This window comes from Malurus melanocephalus, unplaced genomic scaffold, assembly GCF_030028575.1.
Source record: "Malurus melanocephalus ecotype Western Australia unplaced genomic scaffold, MMel_1.1 scaffold_28, whole genome shotgun sequence".
Taxonomy (NCBI): Eukaryota; Metazoa; Chordata; class Aves; order Passeriformes; family Maluridae; genus Malurus; species Malurus melanocephalus.
The window spans coordinates 3,322,506-3,346,792 of record NW_026623260.1 but is presented as its reverse complement, the minus strand read 5'-3'; the positions used below and the strand labels follow the sequence as shown (position 1 = coordinate 3,346,792).

Genomic DNA, 24,287 nt, shown 5'->3' with positions numbered 1-24,287 from the left:
GTACAAGAATTGCAGATGRACACATGGGTATGGTCAACTTTGACAGCATCCTACAGAAGACAGCYACAAGTCTGTGCTGAACAGTTTTGTTTGTTTGAAACCTGTAAATTATACTTTGCAAAACAGTTCTTTCAATCTTTAAATTAGATTTTAAAAATACTAAAGAAGCTATGGATTTTAGGTGTCCACCTGTTTACTTTTGAGAGGACCCTAAATCAGCTGAGGTAATAAGAACATTGCCTCACATTATACAAATACTATTTCAACCACAGAGTTCCACTGAAGGTTCGTTATCTCTGTTGGTAGAAGGTCACATTCAGCCTCTAGGCACATGAAATCTCTGTTGTTCACTGCACAGTAAATACACAGCACACAAAGCACAAGGAAATGTCTTCCTAGATTTCATGCTTAGCCCTCACTGTACAGGCCCATCACACATGGATTTTTCTTTTATTAAGCTCCACCACATTAAGCCTACACAGTTAATATTGTACTGGGATGACTACATAATCCATTTCCATCATCTTCTTCAAAACTTCCATTCAAAAAGAAGAGTTTGGAAACAGATTAAGACACAATCTCCTGCAAAGTGCAGCATGTGCAAACTAAATTACCTGCTGTATTTGCGTTAAAATATCATGGTCCAGTTCTCACTGGGGATATCATGTTTTTTTTACAGTGTCACTCTCATTCATGTATTTATTGTAAGATGACACATACTTTGAAGCATTGTTTTTCAATTATGCAAGAAGTGGAACTGGAAGTAATTTACTGAAAAAAATCTGTCATCAGTTTCAAGAGTCACTGGCTGATATAGTGGAATTCAGGGACTTCAATATCATTATGGATAAGAGTGACTACATAACTAGTAATCACTGCTAATCTAATGACTGGCAAGGTGACATGCAGCTACCATAGAAACACACGTAAGATCAACTCTTTGCTTCCAAGAAATGCCTACACTTCACTCAGCAATGTRCCATGATTTTTAAAGTCATGACAGAGAAAATATAAACACAGCGTGCACTTTAGAACTTGCCTCTCTGCTTCTTTTCTTTAACAGAGGAGAGAAYTGCTCACAATAATAATGTCACTGGTTTTACTGAGTATGTCCCACTACTGATCAGGAGACAAAGTTTCTGGAGCCACAATCAGTAATAGCCCCATCACTCTTACCAAGAAGAGTGCACAGCAAACATCAAGAGGCAGCAGGCACCCTTTGGAAGAATCCCCTTCCCAGGCATTTTTGCATGGGCTGCACACAGAGATTATTTCATGCAGCAGTCACAGTGAAAGGAGATCTTCACATCTAAAGGTGATACAGCTCTTCTARCAAGCTCTTAACCATTTTGAATGCCTTCACTTAATTATTAACAGCCACCTCTGTTCTTTGCACTTTACAGGCACCTCTATCCAATCTCATTTATATTGAACTCTCCCTCATATAAAACTCCAACGTTCAATGAGTTTCAATATCTTTGGCAGGGGGCTAAAAAACTAGGAACAGAGGAGGGCAAGCCACAAGGCAGAGTCTGAGACACACAGGGCTGAAGTGGAAAGGACGCAGAGTTGTTCTGGCTTCCCAATCACTGTGCCACCCCRTACTCCAAATCTGAACCTACAGACTTCTATTTTTTCTTTCTGTTTCCACACAAGCTACTGATTGAATAAACAAGAGAGTCAGGGTAAACCCTAGGGAAAGGAGAAGTGTGTAGTTAACAGGTTTATGTTTTCAGGAAGGAATTAGCCTAGTGTCACATCAAAATACACGTATTATTCTGAATTTCCTTGTTGGGGAAGCAGCTTGAAGAGAAGCTATAGACATTATATTAAAAACTTATATACAATCAATTATCTTGAGCTAGACATTTAAATTACTCCTGTGGGATGTTTGCCTGAGAAAACCCAGCTTGCCTTACAGCAATGCTAATCTTCTCTTATCTGTTTCACTTTTTATCCTTGCACCTGCCTGTATTAACAAGATTAAGAATTAAGCTGGAAGAGGGCTGTCCGTCAAGGAATACCAATTAATCTATTAATTTAACCATCAGAATAACAACCAAATGGAGCTCCAGGCCCAGGSAAACAGAAGGTGTTTATCATATTATAATTCAAACTCTAAGTCATGCTYGTGGCAGGCTGTGTCACCAGACTGCAGAGGAAACAATTAGGAGGGCAAAAGAGACACTGGAGTTTTCTCGTAAAAGGATTCTTATTTAACTGTTACAGCCAAATGGAAGATTTCACATGTGATCTCTCCACATTTTTTAAAAAGTAAGGAATTCTGTCTCCTGGCTCAATTACAGATCCAACTCGAGCCATTTAGGGAGTGTTTAATTTGTACAAAGTACACATGCTTATCATTGTGAAACCAGGTTCCATTCATARAGCTCACAGCTCCTCATCTCAAATCACAACTCTCAGTTGCATTACTGCCGTCTGATTAAAGGAGTTTGTAACCATCTAGCTCCAAGCAGAACCTGCTATTTCAGCCAAGTTTTTGCACTTGCAGAAGACTTCACTATATCTACATATTAATATAAGCTACCACAACCTACATGACAGAAAACTCAAAAAAAACATCCATGTACTACAGACCCACAAGCTGAGAGTGAGTGAATGAATGCATGAATGAATGAATGAAGAAAAGAGTGAGCAAAACAACAAGAGGTTTTTTTCAAAGTTGAATATCCAAAAGCAGTGCTAAGGATTGGATTCACAGACACATAAATGTTTCTGATCTGGAAACTATTTTAAAGTTTTGCGATTCACCCACTTTGCTGATATGCTGATGGCAACTGCTRTGACAGGCCATCCCAAAGTTTGGGATAATCAACTCTAGAAAAATCAGACTGCAATTAACAAAGAACTCACAAGAAACAAAGTGCAAATATACTCCAAACACGCACAGAGAGCAGCAAGGCAGACAAGAAATGGATGTGAAACAGAGCCCWGTGAATGAAGCCGGGCACGGGAGTGACTCCCTGCAAGTGACAGCGCTGCAAGGAAACAAACGCTGCTTGTTCTCCACTGAGCACACTTCCGTCTCCTCCCCTTCCATTCAACCCTGGGATGCTGATGCTCCCTCCATCTMCATGGCATGCGGCTCCAAACACTTGTGTCTCGGTGAGGGAAGCAGGCGTGTGATCACACGGTAAGTTTATGCTTACATTTGCTGGCATGAAGGGGGGGACCTGCTATCAAATAGGTTGCTTAGTTAGAAAATGCGGTTAAATACTAAGTACAGTGGTGTGGAGCAGATTCAGCAGGGGAGTGTGTGCTTAAGGAGCAACTGGGACAGCTGTGGACATCTGCAGCCGTTGCTTTAAGAGCAGCAAATGCTGCATGGTTAGAAAAAGAAAAGAAGTTGCCCGTTTTGTCCTTTGTACTGGAAGGAAGTCTGTTGCACAAATGCTATTSCTCCTGGAGGAATTCAGCGCAGACAAAGTCAGCTGAGACAAACCAGAGCCCCTCTCCCCCCCTCCCATTATTCCACACACACTTCTCTTCCCGCTAGCTCACAGTTCTGACAATGCAGGGAAAGAGAGAAAGAATGGCAGAGGGAAGCACAGCACAGCTGTACGGTGCAGAATCTCTCCATATTCATTTGCCAAACAAAGCAGCATTCAAAAAAACAACGAAGATGCAATAGGACCATACCGAATCCGTGCCTCTGAGCAGCGAGGGGCTCTCTTAACAATGCATTCAAGCAACAGATAGAGATTTACCTTCAAAATGCAGGCCATGTTCTTTCTCTATCCTTCCTACCAAAGAGCAGCAGGATTCTACTTTGTGAGCAGCAGTTCCAGTGTCAGGCAAGAGGCAGGCAGAGCTGCAGAACTGCTCGAGCCTACATTCCTGTAGATCCAAATAAAGGTACCACGCATCCAGGATCCGTTAGTCATATTAGTCTTTTTCTGCCCCGTTTGTTCCACCCATCAGCTCCTGCCACTGGCTGGGAGCCAGCCCAGCACCTCCCCTCCGTCACATGACTCCGTTTGATTCATGGCTCCAGTGTGGATTTTCCTAAGCTCCAGGACGCTCTCACGCAGTGTTATAYGTACCGACAGCACTCTGCACCTTGCAGAGGCTTTGCAACGCCTGCARATCAACCTGCGTGTTTGTAATTAATCCCTGTGCAGCTCTCTCAGGGTTCTCAGGGGACWGCTGGGCGGAAAAGTCCAAACTCCCTCTATCATTGGGGCTGTAAAAATCCTATTGTGGCTTGTTAGAGTGCAGTACTGTTTTATGTTCAGCCCTTTTCACTGTACCGCAGGCTTCCCTTTATCTAAATTGCTGCCCTGTGAGAAATAATCATTACCAGCAACCAGCCCAAATAGCCTACCAGAGGTGTTTGCACTGTGCTGTGCACACCTTTTTGTGTAAAGAGCTGACATTCATCACAGGGAGTGGAAAGTGTGGGTTGCTTTATGAGGTTTTTTGCATGTGCAAGTCTGATAAAGACCTCTCTGAACTTTCTTTGGACTTTTATACTGCAGTGGGATTAAATGCAGATGAATTAATTCAGCTGTTGAAGAAATCTTTCACTTTACATAATCTCATCAAATTCAAATTCTTCCCTTACATAACATACTCTATAGATCATAAATGTTTTTCTTCATATTTGCCACTCCTCCTGCAGTCTCTTTCTCCCCTTTTTACACTTTCTGAGTACTTCTCATTACTACATCTTGGAACCCTTTGCMTTTTCTGTACTTGGCACCTTCCCTGTATTCCTTTTGTGCCACATTGCTTCACTCCTGCTGCTTTAGCACACACCAAAGCTTTCCCTCTCCCTTAATAAATTCTTTGTAGKGGATGTTTTCACCCTCTCTGCAGCATCTCAGGTACCTGTTTACATGCAGGCTATACCCTCCAGTTCACATTATGAAAGCACCCACCACGGAGCCCCTCCAAGGGTGGGAGGCAGAAGGGGTTCRTGCTGTGCTGCACATTTAATAACCAATGCTCTTCCCTGCCTGGCACGCCTCTCCTATCCAGGTGCAATCCCTCCAGACGGTAAGTAGGTTGAAACTAAAGGAACTAGCTGTCCTCATTTGTATGCAGGGGCAAATCCTCCCTGAGAGCAGGAACAGAGAGGGCCTGGRGGGATTCTCCAGCTCACACTCCTCRGCTGCCTTCCTGTGCATTTCCAGAGAAGATGCCAGTGTGTGTTTGGCTTTTGCATCAGCATCTTAYACAGGTCCTGCAAACTCCTCAGCACCTCTCACCGCTGAAATCCACTTCCTTCTTTAATTACAGCCACAAACCAAAGCTCTTGAACTGGAAATGGTAGTGTTGTTGGGAAGGCTAATGAAAAAGTACTTAGACATAAAATGCTATCCAGAATGATCTAACACTGGTTGGTGGAAGCTTCTAATAAAAGACTAAGTACCTCCCTTACAACTTTCTTCCACTGACTTGTGATTTAGATATTTCCTTATGTTAGCCAACACAGTTAGAAACTTCACTAAGTATTAGTTATTCGTAAGGAGTTGTGTAACAAAGCTCTGTTTCTTAGTGAACAAGATAAACAAATAATTCATTTTTTCCTGAATAAGAAATAATTGTCTATTTTTCTCTCTAGCAGTCTTTCTGTGGAGTTTTCTGGGACTGAAACGATTCCTTTCACCTGTGTAATGAGCATGAAAGAAGTTTATATTTGAGGCAAATGAAAGCTATTCCACCCTGTTCCCACCCTCCACCTTAGCAGTTTTGTAAAGAGTAAAAGGAATGAGACTTGGAGAGAAACTGTCCTGAAAAGGTCAACCATTTCAACATGTCCAAAGCACTGAGGAACTTCCAGTGAATTATATTGCTTTAGGAAAGGCAGACCTATGGGTGGTTGTCTTGTTTTAAGCATCTCTGACATGCTTTGATTCCAAACACCACATCACACAAAATGTGGGGAACTTTAACTTTTAGATTTTTTTTTAAATGGATATTTGTCTTAATAATACTTCATCATCACTAGACATCAGCAACAGCCATTCTTCCCTTTTTCTTTCAGGAGAGATATGAGATTTCACWTTATCTTCTCCTAGGGACAAAATTGGAGGTGTGACTTCAGCTGAGATCACCACAGAGACCAACAGAAAGTCCAGCCTTAGGCTGAGCTAATTTCACCTCAGAGAAACCACACAAGAAAAGTCATCCACCAAATGATAAAAGCAAAAAGCTGTTGTAAGCACATCATTCCATGAGTCTCATGAAGTGCTTTACCTGAACTTACRATACCCTTGAAACAAGCTTTAGGCCAAATACAGCTCACATAAATCTCAGTGTGCCTGCAACTTCCCATCCAAAATCAAGAGAATTGTTGTTGCCAGTCAGTATGAATCTGCCTTTCAAGTCTGAGTCATTGTGACGGGCCACACAAAGACACTGCTTCTAGTTCTGAAGACAAAGACCTTTCCAGTTCTTAGGACAAAGATCTTGCATGTTTTCCATCCAAACCCTTCCGATACATTCCTATGGAGATATAACCTTGGGGCAAATATGGTTGTGTGGGCAGCAGCCCTTTTCAATTCTATGTCTTAGMAACAAATTCTGTCATAAGAAATCAATGTTTTGTGCACAAAGCTGATTAAGCCTTAATTTGCAGAGATTACTACACAATCCCAGCATCCAAGCAGGAGTTTGTGGTGCCAGCGTGGGCAGTTCCACTGGGCTGTGCCACCAGCCAGGCTCAGTTGGTTTGTTTGGTGGCTGAACACCGTGGCACTGATGTCACTGATGAAGCTGCACTTTCATCTATGGCAAGAACTGCAAAGGCAGAATCTCACAGACAGGTGACAGACTTAAACAGTGAGTTAATTTGTTAGTGCCACACTGTGCATTTTAAAAGTGCATGCTTAGACAAAGTCTGAAAACTATCATCTCACTAATCAAATAAATCAGACACCCATTCATGTAGTGAAAATGTGCCAGAAAGGAAGAACCTGTTCTTACACTTGCTGCCACTATAAAGTTTTATCAGCCAAGGATGACACAAGGTGGCATTTTTCACCCTTCAGGTGAAACCTGAGTCAGCAGCAGAGTAACAGAGCCACTCTCCTGTTAGCAGAGATCTCATCTTCCCACCTTCTGTATCAAGTTTTTCCTGSCTCATGTAACTCACCACTAGAGCTAGGCAATTTAAGGTACCCAGCAGCCCAATGCCATGGCAGAGGTAGAGGATGAGATGATAAAAAAATCGTCAGGTTATGATTTCAACAGGAAATCTTATCRGGTTATCCAAATGCTACCTGGAATTTTAATTTAAAACTCTTAATGCTGCCGATTTTCCAGGTAAGGAAAAAGGCTTAGTCAAGCCTGAGGGCCTCTTTTTAGAGGTGAAACTCTGCTGCATTCTGGAGTGCAGAGGCTGAGGAGAACACGCGGGGCTGGTTACAGCCTGAATTCTGCTTTACTTTTCAGAATATCCTTACAGCTTAAGGATATCCCTAAAGCTCACCATGTACATGTTACCAAAACAGCCAGGATATATCGCCCTGCCCGGTTTCCTTCTCAGCCCAATTCAGCTCTACCTTACTCAGCAGGACAACCAAGATCCATTAAAAAAAATAAATAASTTTAGTCATGGAATACTCCTGCATGTTCCACTGGCAGGAGACAAGGATTGCTCGGCACCATTACTGCTATTAGAAATTCAGCTCATCACCTCACTATTATTCAGTGTCATGGTAACAATTTAGCACAGCCACACAGCACTTGCAGACCTTGCATGTTCCGGTGTCCCCCCAGCCCCTTTCTAATGGGCACACAAATGCTCAAATCAAGGCTTCCCAACTTTCTGTCAACTAAAAATTCTTTAAAAAAATAAATAAATAAAATTGAGTGTTGGCCACACCTAAAAGTGCATGAATATTCAGAGATTAAAACACAAAAATCTATATATAAGTTGCTGGAAGCAGAAAAAAACAAACCCTACAAATCAGTCATCTTTTCAGACTGTTGACATTTTATTTTCAATGCATGCTCATCTGAGAGCTTTAGGTTTTTGTTTTCAAAGATGGTTATAAACCACTGATCATTTTACACTGAACTACAGATTGCTGGGGGGTTTTAATATTATTGAAAAAGTGTATGTCATCTATTATTTGTATTTTTTTAAATGTGTTTTAACAGAAACAATACATTTTTTAAAATGCAGAGAAACAAAACAAAAACAAAAATCCACATGCCTAGAGAAGAACAGTGTCTGCCCCAGACAGCTTTCCTCTAATTAAAACAGACTAAGCAACTCTGAAGAATGCTGTGTCTGCTTATACCACCAGATGTTTTGCCTGAATAAAAATAGTAAGACAAACAACTCTATAGCTTGGTGCAGTCTCCAGGAGAAGAAAACCCACCAGTAATATTCTGAAGGACCTTCAAAAGCTAAATTATGTGTTTGAAAATGCGCTGTCATTTGCAGGTAACTTTGCTGAATAGAGAATACGGTTGGTTGACAGGTATTTCTTGCAAGTTCTTTAGKCAAGGATGTTTTTGGTTTCTCCACTATAAAGTTTTTACATTCTTTGCTCTATTATCAATGCTTTGCACTCCCACTATTTCTATGGCCTATAACTAACATCACACAAACACAAATGCTGTTTCACACTGAGACACGGCCGTGTCAGTTTATCCTCTAATGAGATTTTATCCCGGAGAATACAGCTGTGCACACGAAAGGAGCTTAGGAAAAGCAACCAGCAACAACTTCAATCACAGCATTGAAGGCCCTAAATTGGAACAGAAAATTTAAATGCAGCATTTCAGCTTAGGAGAATGCCTTCTCCTGAACCAAAGAAGCAGAGATATCCTGCCTGCTTCCCCCAAAGATTCAGTCAGCTACTGCTTTTGTGGGCTAAGCTGTGTCATCATCAAAATGAAACTTAAAAAAAAAATGAAAAACGAACCTCTCCCTCACCAAGGCTTTATGGAATGTTTCTTTGCACTTGAAAGGAAAACCTTAAAAGCACAGCAGAAAARACAAATGTATTTAACTCAGGAGTGAATTAATTTTGGTGCAGGGCAGGGGAGGATGGATTTTTTTGCTCTACTCTCACATAACATCTAGAGGGTCTCAACCTCAACAGTGTCAGAGCTGAGCCACATTGTTCAGCAACATCCTTCTCACACCATCACAAAATGGGATATAAACTAGCACCAAATATAACTGGTGGTCTTGTTTCATGAAATTATATGAATTAGCATTATTTTASCATGCTATAAATGGATCTTCAACATGATACACAGTAATTTTAGAAATTTTTTTAAGTGTTTCATGGAATTTTTTTTCATGTCTTGGATAAATTTTGTTCCCTTGTGGCCCCAACATTTAGACATACAAAAAAAAATTGATTTGTGCAACCATAAAACAAAGCAACATTTTCTTGGTAGCTGAGGTGTCATATGGGGCATTTTATAGAAGATGGACAGAAAGTCACAAAAAAATCACCTATTCCTGTTTTAAAACCTCATTCTGTACTTGATTCCTCAGTTATKAAACCAATCAAACTATACTGAAATCCAACTTTACTCCTTCCATTAAGATTGTCTCCATGAAATTCTGTTCTTGCCAAATGTAATATCATACACCTAGCCACAATGTGAGGAACAGCAAAAGCTGCTCTCAGATCTGGAATCATGAGCTTTACTCCTCTGAATCCAAATAAACTGCTGCCCTAGAGCCCTGTTAAATCCACAGTCTCCTTGGAGCCTTTGGAGGCACCAACCAGCCATCATTCTGTGCCCTAATACCAACAAACTTCACTCCACTGGATATAAAGCAAAGAAAATACCTTGTTATTGAAATTATTTTCACTCATGAAAGTTGCCAGTAGCAGAACTTTGCTGTATTTTAAAGAGTCCATCTCAAACTATGAGTACATATTCTCAAGGAAAACACCTTTCATCTTCTTTAAGATCTGACAGCTCTCAYACAAATTTTTAACAAAATCTATCCCATGCAATGTTTCTAATCAACAACTTTTCAAGTTTATGGCTGACAGCAGCCTTGCCTTTGACAGTTTTCTACATTGTTGAGTAATAGTGAATTAGAAGATAAAAAGATACCATTATAAGGGGATCTTCAGGTGCTTAACAAATTAAAGAACTTGTGAATATTGCTTTGTCAGAACAAGCAGCAACCTTGAAATTAAAGTTGCAGCACTGAACACAAGACTAAAGAAATACAGGGATTCAGCCTGAGCATACAGGTCTCAGAATTTTTAAATTATATGACCATACTGTTCTCTCCCCAAAGGAAGTTTTGGGTTATGGATTGTTGTTTGGTTTGGGGTTTGTTTGGCCTTTTTTTTTTTAGTTGGAATGAGGGGTGAGGTTTGGAGGTTTTTTTCCATTTGTCATCTCTGTTCTAGTTCAAAAGATGAAACTTGCAAAAGATGAGTGTGAATCAGCATTACACCAATTTGCTGTTTCCTACATGATCACTGCTTCATTTAATGGGAAAAATGATACTGTGCATGAGAAATGGTTTTAAGGAAAAGCTGCAKAAGTCTGATCATTTAAATCATTGAAAGCATCTGTGAAGAGATGGTGTCTGAGCTTGTCTCTAACAGAAATCTACTGCAATGGACTCTGGTTTAATAGCTAGACACTGATACTATTTTCCCTCATTTTCTAGACTCAGAATTTGAAACCATAAGGGCTTATTCACCAATTCACTGGGTACCTGCAGCTGCAATTGCAGGTAATAGGAGTCATACTTTGAACATATTAATTGAAACATAACGCTGAGTGCTCTGAACAAAAAAAAAATTTAGGCACCACATATTGGACAGCAGCATAAAAGGACACTTTWATTATTTTCCCTGTGACTCACTCTCTTTCCTATAAAACAGTAATAATTTTTAATGCAGAGATGTCATAGTACARTGAATGGCATAAGAGTGTCCATTAGGAAATTAGGCAAACCTGTCTTTAGCAAATGCTTTCACTGTCATGAGGTAACGTGGCACAGAGCCACATTGGGAGCAAACAGAATATTAAGTAGCTGCTCTCCACCTGCATCTGGCCAGCCCATAAACAAGTCTGAAGCATTAAAACAAAAACAAGTTATTAATCTTGTAACTTAAAACTATGTTTAGAAGATAATCTGACCAATAATTAAGATATTAAATAAGAACGTGCCATCGCTCTGCTAACTTCGAGAAGAGAAAAACCCAAACAACCCAAACAACATATTGTTTTAAGAGCTTCAGTAATCTAAGAAATAGAAAGAGTAAGTCCATTTAACAGTCCAAGTAAAGTCCATGCAGTGGTCCTTGGACAATTACAAAAGTGATGTGTTTGTTAATTTTGACATTTTATGACATCTGGCAACCCTGATGTTTTTCTCAATGTTGAGTTTTCCAAAAGTCATTAAGCCCCCTGTTAACAGCTTCCCCAAACTAAAAGTTGAAGATTCRTACTATAGTTCAAAATTCACTATAGTGGCAAAAACACTCAGATTTGGTAGTCTGACTATTCTTAAAAAGCTCTTCTTTTAAGCAACACAATCCTGCTACTGATGACTCAARGCCAAGTAAGAGACTTTATGGACACAGTGGCCTTTGGTGCAAAATACCAGGTTTTGTAGAGATAATTCAATTTGCAGAGTTTTCACTGAAAGCAAGTTCAGGTCTCAGGAGCAAAGGAATCAGAACTTAGATCCAGCCAATTTGAGAACGTCCAAGTGAAATGTGTTCATAATGCAGATTTTTTTAATTTATGTGCCTGACAAATAAAGACTTTTCCTCCCCTGTATTTTCAAGATGATAATCAGCATCTCATTTTCTATGTCTGTTCTTATTTTTGAGAGCATACCRTCAGTGTTTGCAAGTCACATAACAAGGTGTTTCTTTTGCACCAAAAGTATAAGTCATGTTGTGTATCAACACCCAGGACAGGAAAAAATAAGCACAGAGAGACATATTTTAAATAGAAAACCTTTTGGAGAGAAAATCATTTTAGTCATCCTCAGGTGGGTAACACCTCTCATTTCATTTTCCCCCAGAGAATTATTACCAGCATTAGTGTTAATCTCAATAAAACTACGGTATTTCTGTTAATCTACCAGAAAGCATCRAATTTTAAAACAGCTTGTAATTTATTATGCATACCATAATAAATTACACCATAATACATTTCTATRACATTTTTATTGTTTTCAAAGCCTGCTAGGATTTTCCTTATCAAGATGTGYCATAATTCTCCCCATAACTCAGTTGTCTCTTTATAATGCTGCAGTACATGATAAAGAAAATATTTTATAGTTGGAGATAAACTTACTGTGTCTGGCTTTCCATTTTACTAAAATTTACAACAGCATTTAGAGAAACTGCAGCACCAGATTGCATTGACTCTGAAGAAGACACATTAGTAGTTAAGATTTACTTTACACTTATTTTGGCATTTTGTACAACAGTCATGGAAGCAAGCTGTCAGGACAAGGTACATGAAGGATTTTAAGGACTGGTTTAATTTAAATTAGGAGTTCACATGCAAACAGGATGGCTGCTAGCACCAGAAAATAGCAGAGTACATGGATTGCCTTTATGGTTTTTTTTTGTGTGACACTAAATGTAACTGTCTGTGTCTATAAACACAGACTCCCTCCATTTTAATAATCTGAAATAAAGTTGTCTTTTGCAGTTAAAGGCTCCTAAAAAGTAGAATGGCATAGCTTTGGAGTTGGGATAGAGGGACACTTTATTATACTGAACTAATCCTATCCTTTAATTYCCTAAATGAAGTATCATTCCAGAAGTGGATGCAACAGGAGAAATGGCCGCATCCACTGAACTTTGTCCGGGATCAGTTTTACACCCTTATGATATAAATCAAAATCCTTTCAGAGTTTCCACTAGAAGGAAGAAATAAACCTGACTGTTATAGGTGAAGTCATGAAGAGCTGAGAGGCAACTTGTTCAGAAGTTGAGTGGGAGGAAGAAGAGACAGCTTTTTAAGCTCATAGCTCAGACATGGCCTTTGTATTCTTGGACAATTTGCTTTGCAAATTAACATTTATGTATCTTCTCCTCATATGAATAAAGAAAACGGCACATTGCTCTGGTCCTGTTAAAATCTTAGTCTAATATTATAGCAACCAATAAAGAGTTTGGAAAAATCAAGGACAGGAGGCTTTGCAGTCACACCCTCCTGTGAGCCATGCAGTTTGCTGTTGCTATAGTTTAAGGATTGTAGCACCACTCAGGTTTCAGTCAGGACTAAAGGTCTTGGAATAATTAATAAATTATTATGGGGTGGGGTGACGAAGAAATATGAGAGTCAGAAGATTACCCTCTTGCAACTTCAAGAGCATTTCCTTCCTTCCCTGGTTATTATTTTTAAATCCCCCAAAGCAAAGCATCAGCAATTCCTCCAAGGTGACAGCAGCTCTGTACAAGAAGGGCAAAGGCACCAGGCACTGAGTGGYAGAGTTCAACAGCCCAGCATCAGGGCTGGCTAAAGAGCTGACAGATTTGTGCTCAATTCTGTTTTACAAACAGAAATGGAGACTGTTTTTCTAAAGTGAAAATCTCTTCCTTTAACATAGCTTTCCCAACAGAAGGCCTGGCTAAGTGCGAGCAAATCTGTGAATTTTTAAATCAGTGTCTTAAACCCACTTGAGATTTTAGTGACATTTACATTCCTACAGCATGCCCAGTTTATCTCCATCCACGTTTCAGAAGAAGGCCATTATTTGCATCGCTTGAARCTTTTCTTTTGCACAGTCAAAACACACACTGTTACACAAAGTAAGTTCACTGGAGGGGCAGGAGAATTTACCTTTGAATATATTTCAAACAGTAGCTCTGCTTTACTTTGAACAAAGCTTTTGGAGTTTTATCTTGCTATTCTGGCTCTCCTTGAGAAGAGGTGCAGAAATACAAGGGATTCTCCCCCACCTTCCATCTCTCCCSTTCTGCTCTCCTTCATCCTTACTTCACTCTCTCCAAGCCAGCCCAAAGCCTGACCACTGCCAAACTGGAACAGCATTAGAAATGGCCCACAAAGCATTATATTCATGTACCCAGATAAATAGGTAAGTGCTGGAAAAAAATAATTTTGATGCAGCAGGGGGAGATGAGTTGTTAGAGGAAATAATGTCAGCTGGGGAGCAAGTGACAATCTACAAAAGCCAACATTTCTGTTTAACTGCTTGCTTCCTACAGCTGACAAAAATAGTGAATAAACTTTCAAGAGGCAAAATGAAACTAGGTCAGGACTCTGGAAGTCTGAGAGGAAGACCTGATGAGAGAATCACCATGAGACAATGCACAGATCTCTCCATGACACAGATGGAAATTTAAAGTCTTAAACACTTCATTTTCTATATTTATTTACAATTTCCAGGAGGCATTTTGTCAASTGTTTAGCAGACATTTGCAGTTTCTTTCTAAAACAACAAAAGAATTTTCAACTGTGTGTGAAAATGACTGGAAAATATTCTCAAACAAAACAAGAATCTATTTACAGGAACAGTCTAAATTCATCTATTACAAGATTATTCAGAAAGTTTCCTTATTGTGTCTGAAATGCAAGTAAACAATATTGTGCTTAGTCCACTAAGAAAGAAAACACCAAGAACTGCTCAGCAAGTTCCTAAATGTGCTATAGTGATGTGACTACTGAGACAAGTCAGGATCTGCTCTCCAACAGTCCAGGAACCTAGGACACCAACTATAGTGGCTGATTCAACTGTATGTGATGAAATCACAAAAATAAACCCTCATCTCTGTGAGCCCAGGTTTATACCAGCTCTTCCAGCTCTCACTTTAGGTTGCAGTGTCAGTRTTGGAACATCTCATTCCAAAAGCARATTATTTACACATTAAAAAACAAGCCCMACTGGGTGGCCATGTCACCCACTCCTTTCCCTGTAAGAACATGCATTTTTAGTGAGGTAAATACAAATGAATCTAGCAGTCTGCTCTGCTGGAACATTAATTCTCTCTTAAGATAAARTTATTTAAACATCTTTATGCCAAACCTGTGCTGTTGCCTGTTACTTGTGACTGAGTKTTCAAGACATGGCTGAAAAGCAGCACAGACTGAGCTGCAAACTGGTTACCTGCACAGCACCATAAAAAATTCAAGTAATGGTGGCAACTACTTTTACAGACCTCAAAGTACTTTTTGTGTAAAGGCCAGTAGTTTCACTGAGTGTATAGTTGGCAGGGTAGGTTATTACAAAAAGCTCTTAATTATATTATCATCAGGAGAGCCACTTGTCTTCAGCAGCAAATGCCCCATTARGAGATTATTCTGCTTTAGCCTCAAGTGTACTCTAGTTTTCATGCAGTGTTATTCCATGGGATTATCCATGATACCCACACATAACAGGATCCTTGCTTAGTGTTCCTTGCACATATGATTACCGATAATCAGCTATAAATAGAACTGTTAATTTTAAAGAAAAACAAGGGTATTTTCTGCTGCAGTCAGTGTTGTTCTGCAGGCAGTAAGAGAACTCTGGGGAAAAAAAGATGCTATAAAGTTGGGGGCATTTTATTGGTTTACTTGTTTGTTTTGGTTTTGTTTTTTTTCTTTTGTTAATTTAAAATATCTTGGCATTTGATGTACTGACATATAACACATATTCCTTAGTGTATATCATACCAAGCTAGAAGGGTTTCTTTTTTCACTTTGGATTAGTAAATTTCACAGSAGATATTCCTAGATGGACACTGCAGCCTGGAAGAACAATGATCCAAAGAGTTTATKAAATGATCTACAACATAATCAGCCACCAGTATGGGTACCTATATCTGTGTTCGTGCACACATGAATGTCTGTGGGTGTAGGTAGATAAAGTCCTCATATAACTTGCTTATTTTCTGTGCCTGTTAACACATTTAAATTTCTTCACACTAGCCCTCAAAATTGTTCTATGGTGTTTGTCTCACATGCTTTAATGGCTTGGTTACCTAATGAAGTAAGAATTTAAATAGTGAACACTTAGATTTGCTTGTTTTGGAAAGTAAGAGAAAGAACCTTCCCAAAAGTACAATAAACAGAATTTGTAGCCAAACAGCACTCTAGCAATAACAGAACACAATAACAATGGTAGAGCCTGGCACTAACAGCCTCCAAGACAGATTATTTGTGATGGGGCTGTGCTGTGCTCTCAGAGTGCTCGAATTCCTATAGCCATGGCCTTCCTCCTGCAGGTTCAAAGGGAAACCACTGCCAGGGGAGAAAARGCAGCACATTTTGGCCAAGATTTCAGCAAAGGGCAATGAAACATAAAACAACATGGGAGAAGAAACGTGTTAGCATTGAGCCCTCCAATTCTCAGGGAATGCTTTTGCTTGGGAACATAGAGCAGCAGCATTCAGAGAAGGCACAGGTGAAAATGACAAATTCAAAAGTCACCCATGCACACYCTGCCCTCCATTCCCCTTCACGGTGTTTGGTTGGGTACAACAGCTCACTGCAGTTCTTAAATGCCATTCACAACTACAGCAGTGCAATTCATGGCTTGCACTTAACAGTGACTCTCCAGGTGAGAAGATTGAATTACTTTTCCGAGTCAGAGCTTTCTAACTTGCCCTCTGTAACCTTGCTGCTCTCCTTTCCTTTTCACTAGTCTCAAGTGCAGCATTSTGATAGCACAGAATATCTGAACCAAGCCTGATTTAGCCAGACATTATGTATTTTTAGCTTTTTGAATAGTTCCACAAATCTAGATAACAAATTGAATCAGACATTGCATTTGTATTCCTATGTTATTTGTGGCCCAAAAAATTATTTTTATTTAAAAGAAAACAAACCCAAAAATGAAAATAATTTTTAAAAATATCGACATTCAAAGGAATGGACTACATCATGTTATAGAGGAAGCAAAAACTGTGAGGGACACACTGGGGTGAGCAGAATCACCTAAGCCTGTCTTGTCTTACTCTGAAATCAGTCTCGAGAGGAAGAGTAACAAAGAAATAATAAACATTGGGCATCCTAGAGCAAATACCAGCAGCATGCTGAATATGGACCAAGAGCCAATCTACTATTTCTTGTTGGAATGAGATCATAGGCTGGGCTCATCTATTCAAATTTCCCCCTGCAATTACCTGTTGGAAACAGCTGATGTTTTCCACTAAAATATTCGCAGTTATTAGGAGATAAACCACAGAAAAATGCATGTGATTAAAATAAATAAGCTTGCAATAGTCAGAGTCATGATTCAAATTTGGATGGTTTCTGAAGTGTCTGAGAAGAGTTTTCTGAAGAATGCCTTTTCTGCAGAATTGGGGGATACAAATCATTTCAATACTCTTGTCTGTGACTCGCCAAACATGATGCAAGATCACAGGAARGAGGCACCACCCCTTTGTAATGATCTAGTCTGGGTCCTCACACTGAGTCGTTCATATTGTCTCCATATGTTTTCCATTTCATTTTTCAAAATTCCCCTGAGTTAATCTATTGTGTCATTTGGACTTTATACCCAATATGCCTCAATCCTGCTGTGGCAGCAGTTCATAACATACATATGAAAAAGTGAATTATCTCACTGGAATTGCTGGTCTTTGGAATTAATTATCTTTTCTTGATCCTCCCTGGGAAGATCTTTTGAAAAAAATGCTGTCTMTTTGTTTGCCCCATAGCTGATCCTCACACACCCTGATGAGTGMAATTTCAAATCAGTTAAAAATTCCTGTTCTCCTAAGGAAGAGATGAGAAATAGACTGTCTCTGATGAGCACTTTCAAATTGTGTCTTCCCTGTGTTTGCCAGAGACCCTCCATGTGATTGTTCTCTGTGAGTYCACAAGTCACCCTTACAAGCTGATAAAAGCAAAACAAAACAAAAAGCCCTTAAGCCATTCTGGTTTGACTCCATTTATAGCATACTCCCTGTAGGAAACAAATAGTCACATATGCTTATATAACTAATTGAGTTGATTCCAGGTTTTCTTTCCCCAAGCTTCACACTCAGAACCTCATAGGGAAGCTTTTGACAGAATTTATTTCTTTGGAAAGATGACAACCTTCACCTATTACAGCTCTTAGGCTTCTCAGTAATCAAGTGACTCTTACCCGAAAGCAAAGCCTCAGACTCAAAACTAACACTTCTTCTACTACTATTGCATTTCATGATCATATTTTCGATCAGTTACTTGTTTTTCTGTTGTTTTGAGGGGCTGAGCAGCCTTGAATTGACTGATATTATTCTCCAGAATGAACGTGAACGGCAACAGTGATTATTGCAGAAATCAATATTCTTCAATTGCACAATGACCCCCCAAYCCCTTAGCTAAAATGATGCCTTTAGCTTGCTACAAAACTTCRTAAACCACATCTTTGAAGATGTCAAACAAACACTTCCTGTGGCCACACACTGCCAAGARTAGATACTTATAACTTTTTTGGTAAAAACCTGCTTCATTAAAAACATGGGAGGGAGTTTATTGCTGCCTACTTCCTGTGTGACAGCCAGCTGCAGAACATCTGCCAGGGAAAAAGGAAACTCTGCAAACCTTCACAGAGAGCACACCAACAACCTCAGGGGATTCTTCTGTGGGGGCCTCTCCATCTATACAATATTTACATGCTGCATATAGCGCTCCTGATTTTGCTACCTGGCTTTCCTGACCAGTAYAACTCTACCCACAGCTGCCATCCCWGGATGTTTTCATGYTGCAGCCCTCTTGCCTCAGTTACAAGTTCTCCAAATCCAGCACACTCTCWCATAATGCATCAGTTTCTTTAGCTAATCACCAAAAATAGTGCTCAAATTCTGCCTAGGCCTGCAGTGAAACAAGAATTTAGAATTTCACTCCATTTCATGATTTAGGGAGCCCTCTAAAACAGAAAATACATATTATTGATAATTTCTGCCCTATGACAACATACTTTTGTCAAGGTACAAACATTCTATGTTTTACAGTGCTGACAGCTGTATTCTGTCAAAATATATTTGCAAAATCTCTAGAGAAAGGTAAAGGAAAAGGCAACAGAAATACTAAACAGCTACTCATTGGCCTTTCATGCTCTTTAGAAGTGCTGATCCCTTTGAGAACATATTTTCCCCTTTCTTTTAGAACATCCTTCCAACATCCTGCTCAGAACATGTTAGAAGGATTATTCTGTGTCAGATGAATTGTGGTAAAATACCGTTATGTGAAACAAAGCTGCCTGCTGAAACAAATGGAAAATAGATTTGCTTCCATCTTTATGTTGATGTAGTAAATCMCAGAATCAAACTGATAAACTCCACTTAGGCTGTTTGGAAATGTGCCAGCACATCCAAGGAGCACTGTCTTCCTGAGAACACACAACAGCAGATGATCCACAGCAAGACTAAGGCTATGCATATAACTGATATTGCAGTTTGCTTGGGGAACACAAAAACTCATTTCAGATTAGTCAAAAATACTGCCAGTTCTTGAGGAAGAAAACAAAAAAAAAAAACCTCTGCTCAAAACAGAGGAAGGCATTTCATACTTGAAGTTTTTATCCTTCTGCAATGTGGCTGCAGAAGACACAGGGGAAACACTTCAAATATTTATTGCATATTCGGCAAAAGAGTMATTAAAACTATTGTTCAGGCAGACCTTAAAATGCTCACTGCTTAGAGAAAAGCTAGAAACACACCAATCCTTATGCAGATATATTAAGTTTCCATCATAACTTTTTATTAATGAAAAAATATTTGGCAGATGAGTTTTATATCTGCTGCATTTAATACAGCACCACAATCTATATACTTGTWGCCCTGAAGAAAATTGGAATCAAACTATGATTTTTCTTTTTTCCCTGGAGGTTTGATAGCATATTTAGCAGAATACATTAACCCATTCATACCTATACCATCTTGTTCTATAGAATGATATTTGTTTTAGAGGTAAAATARTAACCCTTCCATCTAAGGCCTATCCATCTGTATTCCTTGTCCTCTGGGCTGTAGTGCACATAATAAAGCTCTTATTTCTTTGTTCTATTGGTTTTGCACAATTAGATCAAAACTTAGAACAACCATAAACTATAAAGGGTCAATTATATCTTCCATCCATGACACAAGTCCCAGGCCAAATGATGGGCTTTGACTGCCATTCCCAACTCAATCCTTTACATGGTCCAATCCATATCAAACCCTAAAGGTTTTTAATCCATAAAAGAGACATACTATTTTCTACAAAGTCATTAAGAAGCTTTCTCTAGTATTCATACTTTGCAGCTCTCCATGGCTTTCTTTTACCTTTAAATAACAAACTCAGTGTTATCTAACATGCTGCCTCGAAAAATTCAATCAGCACCACTTTCTTCACAGTCCATATTTAAATCTTAGCACTTGAATAGTATTCTACATCTTCAAAGCAAGCATGGAAAAACTATTTAAGATAATGCTCATAATACTTCAAGATCCACATTAGTTAAATGATTTAAAACAAAGTGAGAGGATTTCTAATACAAAGAAAAAAATAATTTCAAAAAAAGAGGAAACAAATACAACACGCATTCATTATCCCAAATATGAATATGAAACAGTAGGCCTGCTTGGGAGACAGCAAAGCCCACACAAGYGAAGATATTCTGAAATGTGTTAGTAGTGGAAAGCCAGCACTGCACACACAATGTTTCAAGAAAAAAAAAAAACACTGCTAATAACACCTCACCAACCCAGCTTCATTTGCAAACCAATTTTAACCAGCACATCCTACCCCTTCCATCCTTACCTTGCGTAATGCTCARCTTGGTCTCCGGAGTGCAGAGCCTGAGTGAAAAAGCCGTCGATTAGAGAGCAGCTCCCTCCCCGGGGTTACAGCTCCATCAGTGGTGGAAATCAACCTGCTCGGGCCCCATTTAGCAGCAAATAAACCCTCCCACCCTCTTATGGGTAATGCGGGGCAGCTGTGTCACAATCAGAGCTTCTGCTCTGCAGCTGCTTTGAAAAGCCAATGTATTTGTCACGTTTACCTGTTAACTCCCTTAACTATGGGAGGTTTGCAAATTCTGTAACAGCTGTACACATTTAAGCACATTAAGAACCAGGCTTTCAAAGGTATTTAGGCATATAACTCATTTACTACAACCAAAGTTAGACCACAAACTCTCTGCACTTCTAGACCTTAATTCCGTGCAAACTATCATCTCCCAGCTCTAGTTAATCTCAGTATTTGGCACAAACAGCTCATTTGTGTCACTTTCTCCAGTCAGGTTCCGTTTGCTTCCTATCCCTGGCTCTCTTCGTGTGCTGGCTTCTTCCTTCCTTCATGTTAGATTACACAATTCAAATTGATCCCCACTTGTAGCTTACTGCTGGGACTTTGCTTGGTATCTCATTTCACATTTAATTTATTTTTAAAGTAGRTGCTGTAAAACCCAGGTGGACAATTGGGATCTAATTTAGGTAATCAAACTATGCTGATATTGCCATCAGCTGATCACTTATTTACAGAGACCATGAGAAACTCTTGCAGTTCATAAACCATCCAAATTTAGTAAAGACAATTTTGCTGCACCTGGCAAGGCCACCACCTCCCTCCCTCATGTGTCACTCTGGAAAGATACTTCAACCACATGGSGGGGAAATGTCCTCTGTAAAGTTGTTTAGGACAACTTTAAGATGAAGCAAAGCTCCACAATTCTTCCTGCAGAGAGAAAGAGTCAGGTACTACTCAGGGCTGGCGCATCTGGGCTGCATTTGCAGTGATGGATGATATTCTTAACCACAAAGCCACCCACAGAAAATCACTGTAGAKTCAGTCATACAGAAAAGTATTCCCTACCTTCCCTTATTTTGATCAATTCAATGGCCAAAATGTGAATGGAAAAATCAACAATATCTTTTTTTGCCATTCCTGCCAGTTGTATCTGCTATGTTCAGAGAATCTCTGCCAAATTCTTTCATACAAACTGTTTCCCAGATTTGCAGAGTTGGAAACTCTACTGCAAAAGGGGAAGATGTGGGAGGCAAAAGGCACAGGTGTTTTTCYTCGGGAAGCTGAATTAATTGTTTTTATAACACATTAATGATGTTAAATGCTTTGAAAGTGCCAAGTTTTTTTTTATAATTTACTACCGCAAACCATCTTGGAGAACAGCAAATGACATGACCACTCTAGGTGATGCATTGATTTTAGATTGTGACTTGAGTGTTCTGTAGCTTTTTCTTTCAACAGATAATCACAGACATGATACTATAATGGAAAGTTCTTCTAGTGGAAATAAAGGATGTTTGGAGGGACTAAAAAAGAGCAGAAATGGAGGATTTTTTTCCAATATGTTTCTGTGGTGTTGGAACCTCAACCTGCCTTTTAGCTTTTCATGTCTATGATGGTTTTATTCCGTTCTGAAAATATCTTGGTTCCATTAGAAAACATTGCTCCCAGGTGAAACAGATAAATACAAAGGATAAACTGACAATTAAATTAAACATTGCCTTTTTTCTCTCCAGCTTCTACACGGGGTTTGTCCTTACTTGCAGTCCCAGCTAGAGGGCTACAGTGCCATCTCTCTCTCTGAGCAGTGTTTGCAACATCATTTAACCCACCTTGGCCGTGGGATAATGCTGTTGTGAGGATGAATTATGTTGGTGTATGCTAAGCAGGCAATCTTTGCAGCCATTGTGCATCCCAACATCTCTTTTATATAGCTGCAAACAGTTGCCTCACAGCCATTTCGCCGTGGTCTTGCAGTTTCAGTAACACCTTACTGAAAGAATRTGGAATCCTATTACTGACATCCTCTGTGCTATGTGACTGAAATACTGCAGTTATGGAGCCAAAACGACTGGGAGCTGGACTAAAATGGAATATAGGTGAGACAGGCAGACCAACAGGCTTAGCTGGAAAAGCTCATGAGCAGCCTTTGCTGTGTTCTAGGAACAAGCTGCAGCCAGAACGGGGCTACTCAGTTACCAGCCTGAGTGGAGGCAAAAGYTCAGTGTCTTAAATGGCAAAGAAAAGGTTTCTCAAAGCAAGATGGCAGCTTTCCTGGGAATCTTGCAAATCTGGCTCGGGAAGCTCAGCTCTAGAGATGGTGAGGTTAAATGAGCTGAAAAGTCATGAGTGACCACAGAAATGCTGATACAATCTTGACATATTAGGTCTGTCCACTGCAGAAAGTCATTGGTTTTTGTTCATATAAGCAGTTATACATTTCGGCCAATATGATTCAGAAAGTGTCTTTGTCAGCATTAGGTGACAGGACATATGTGGTGCTGATCTGCCTAACAGGATACGTTAGGAAAGTTCTGTTAGGAAAACATAGGATGAAGATTATAATTCCAGCTATTCCTGTGAATTAAAATTCAATAATTCTGTACAGATACTACTGGGCAGCACATGACATCATGCAAACTGAGTTTAAAACAAATTGTTTCTTTTCTTCTCTGGTACAGCAGTTACCTAGCTTGTTTTGACCCTCCAGGTCACTAACTTAGGGGCTAACAGGAGGAAAGCAGGAAGGGAAGGGTACAACATATAGGAACACAAACCCAGTACATCCTTTCCCTTTGTCTCTCACWAGATAAAGATCTTCCCATAGAATAAAAAACTCCAATAGGAAATGAATTGTGCTTCAGTGGCCTAAGAAAGTTCAAAGCCACTAAAGCAGCAGCTCAGCTCAAGTGAGCCAGCGCTTACAAAGAACACATGCTACCAGTTACACACTTGGAGACTAATTTACAGCAGTGCTGAGTGCTCACAATGCCAGCTGCAGCCAAGTGGAATGGTAGGAGATCAGCACATCAGAAGATCAGGCTCTTTGATTCAAAGATTATCCTGAGGCACAGAAAGCCTACCAGTGGGATGAAAGTATGGAAAACAGTGACTGTCAGTAGCAGTCAAGCATTTTGGGAAAACAAATTGAAGGCAACAAAATAATCTGATCTGCGTCCCACTACTCAGAAAGGCATAAAACTCAGCACTCCAAGAAATACTTGGGGGTAAGAAATACTTGTGGAGAGGAAAAAAGTGATAAGTGTCGCAGTAGGTGACTGCTGGACAGATGTTTGATGGGTGTACCTAAGGGAAGGCTAATATGTTTTTCAGCTGGTAGAACCCATCTCTGCAAATGGTTGGTGTAGAAATTCTTGTATTCCTGCAGAAGATAAAGCACAAGCAGATACACAGCCCTGTAACTTGTCTGCCCAGCTGTTCAGCAATTTCCAAATCTGCATAAATATAATAAATCATACTTTACTGCTAAATATATTCCCTCTAGTACCCATAAATATGGTGTTTTATTGCAGAATCTTAATTCAAAAGTATTTCTATGCCCTCATTTAGTAATTGCCTCACCTACTGACAGCTTCAGCTCTATCAAGATGATCCTAGTGATATTCATTATA

General features: G+C 39.5%; 1 protein-coding gene across 1 annotated transcript in view; it reads right to left on the bottom strand.

The window, feature by feature from the left end:
• The window catches only part of ST6GALNAC3 (ST6 N-acetylgalactosaminide alpha-2,6-sialyltransferase 3), a 206,621-nt gene extending 202,671 nt beyond the window's left edge, over positions 1-3,950 (bottom strand). Inside the window, exon 1 of the mRNA XM_057363562.1 lies at positions 3,729-3,950. Coding sequence (XP_057219545.1) covers positions 3,729-3,746 — 18 coding nt within the window. The 5' untranslated portion in view covers positions 3,747-3,950. The remainder of the gene's footprint in view (positions 1-3,728) is intronic.
• Between the last annotated feature and the right edge of the window lie 20,337 nt (positions 3,951-24,287).